General features: G+C 42.8%; 1 protein-coding gene across 2 annotated transcripts in view; it reads right to left on the bottom strand.

Moving 5' to 3' along the window:
* wdfy4 (WDFY family member 4) overlaps positions 1-2500 on the bottom strand; it is a 113026-nt gene that overhangs the window by 53420 nt on the left and 57106 nt on the right. For both annotated transcript variants that reach the window (XM_063191356.1, XM_063191357.1), the window contains 3 exons: positions 2426-2500; positions 1983-2171; positions 212-315 (listed from right to left, as the gene is read on the bottom strand). The exon at positions 2426-2500 is cut by the window's right edge and continues 17 nt beyond it. In XM_063191356.1, the coding sequence (XP_063047426.1) occupies positions 212-315; positions 1983-2171; positions 2426-2500 (368 nt within the window). The remainder of the gene's footprint in view (positions 1-211; positions 316-1982; positions 2172-2425) is intronic.

Here is a 2500-nt window from a genome sequence, read left to right as displayed (position 1 = left end):
CAGGTACTGTGTGCAGTCGTTAGTACAGTAGTAACCTCTTGATTGCCGACAGCCGGTCAGATCCCTTTCTGCTAAACAGCATGTGTATTGGTGAGTAGAATTCAGTAAAGTGTTTGTTTGTGTGTGTGTGTGTGTGTGTGTGTGTGTGTGTGTGCGTGCGTGCGTGCGTGCGTGCGTGCGTGCGTGCGTGCGTGCGTGCGTGTGTGTGTACCTCCACAGTCCCGCTGGGTTTTCCTGGGCGTCTGTAGACGGAGCGAACGGCATCAAGCACAGATTTCCTGGATGGAACGCCATCTAAACGCTTCTTCTGTGCCTCTACACACACACACACACACACACACACACACACACACACACACACACACACACACACACACACACACACACACACACCACCACCACCACCATCATCATCATCATCATCATCATCATCATCATCATCATCATCATCATCATCATCATCATCATCAACATCAACATCATCATCAACACACAAAAGGGACAAACTGACCAATGCCATTTAACCACAGCTGAAATTAGCCAATAGCATCTCAGCAACCAGAAGTCCAGTGGACCAATAAGAGATGACTAATAGTAGTGCTGAGTAGTACAGACAGTTAAGTACCATTGTACTTTTCCCCTTCTTTTTTTAAAAGAAAATAATGTTAGCTTACAATCAATCGAAAAAGGAAGAAATATCGGCACACCACAAAAGCTCCCTTGTCATCACGAGAAGGGAGCTTTTGTAGTGTGTGAATATTTCTTCCTTTTTCATGTGCGTTCTTTTATATCCTGCACCCACAGCAATTGCTTTTTTAGGATCTGCGCGCACCTCACACTTTTTTAACTTGCATTTGAAACACTATTACTTATTAGATAAAATCATATTTAAATCAAAGGAAAGGCACAACCTGATGGTTGACAAGACTTAACAAGTATAAAAGAATGGAATAAGATTGTTTTATTTTGACACTGTTGTGTAAATAGTTTTTTCTTTTCCTATTAAATATTCCTTGGATTGTGGTCATTAAGATATGATGTAGATATTCTTAAAATAATTTCTAATAGAGTGTGTATGCTTTTTGTTTTTTGTCTTGATATTTTCTGTGGCTAACTTTTTTTTTTGTGGCTTTTTTGTAGCGAAAAAATGTGTCCTTCCAACCAAAGAATGTAAAGTTTATTTTACTTGATTTTGTTTTTTGAAAATTTGTTTTAATGTTGACTTCACTATTTTTTGCACTCTTTAGTAGCAAACTAGAATTGATGAGATACTAGCAAATGAAAGCTTGCCATGTTCTGAGAAACTGACTAATGAAAGCCTGTCATGGTGAGATACTGATCTTCTTCAGGCATTTTCGAAACGTTGCTCCAAATAAATTAAGTCTTTTACAAGCAGTGTGCAGATCCTTTCCCGCTCCTACATGTGACAGTTTCTTGATTTGGCACCTGCTGATGCTTTTCTGCTGGATGTGAGCGCTTTCCACTACACATATGGTGAGATACTGACCAATGAAAGGCTCTCATGGTGAGATGCTGACCAATTAAAGCCTGTCATGGTGAGATACTACTGACCAATGAAAGCCTGCCATAGTGAGGGACTGATCAATAGAAACTAGCCCTGCTGACCAATGTGACCAATGAAAGCTTGGCATACTGAGATGCTAAGTAGTAGGTAAAAGCTTGCACCTCCAAACATCTGACCTGGGAGCAGGGCAAATAAATAGGCAGATAGAAAGAGAGAAAAGTCCACTTCAACCAGGATTGTTTTACTCCCACTTATTTTTTATTTTTCAGTGACGTTTCGGGAAGAAACCCTTCTTCAGACGTCACATCTGAAGAAGGTTTTTTTGTTACCCGAAACGTCACTGAAAAATAAATATAAGTGGGAGCAAAAAAAATCTGGTTGAAGTGGACTTTTCTCTGTTTTGGTGAGATACTGACGAATACTGATGAACGAAAGCTTGCCATAGTGAGATACTGACCTATGAAAGCTGTCCAGGCTTTCTGAGCGTGCTCCTCAAACAGCGGGGTGACGTCTGCCATGGGAACCGGCTCGTCCCGCCCCCCTTTAGCTGATAGGTCAACCTTAAAGGCCTCCTCCAATGAGACGCGGCGCTCCTGAAGCACACGCCCCCACACTCTCTCCACCGCACTCATCAGCTCACTCTTCACTAAAACACACACACACATGCAAACGCACACATGCACACACATACACGCACACACAAAGACACACGCACACACACACGCACACACACACACACACACACACACACACACACACACACACACACACACACACACACACACACACACACACACACACACACACACACACACACACATCAAAGATGAATTCAAAGACTGAGTATAGAGTAAAGAAAAAGTCAAAAGTATCATTGGACATGTGATGAGCAGTGCTGACCTGAGGTCCCGGTGCCTAGCAACCCATCCTCCTCCTCCGAAACCAGGGGGCGTGGCCTCCTGAAGCCCTCACACC

Source organism: Engraulis encrasicolus, chromosome 24 (genome assembly GCF_034702125.1).
Source record: "Engraulis encrasicolus isolate BLACKSEA-1 chromosome 24, IST_EnEncr_1.0, whole genome shotgun sequence".
NCBI classification, from domain to species: domain Eukaryota; kingdom Metazoa; phylum Chordata; class Actinopteri; order Clupeiformes; family Engraulidae; genus Engraulis; species Engraulis encrasicolus.
The sequence above is the reverse complement of the archived record's forward strand: the minus strand, read 5'-3'. Positions and strand labels throughout refer to the sequence as shown.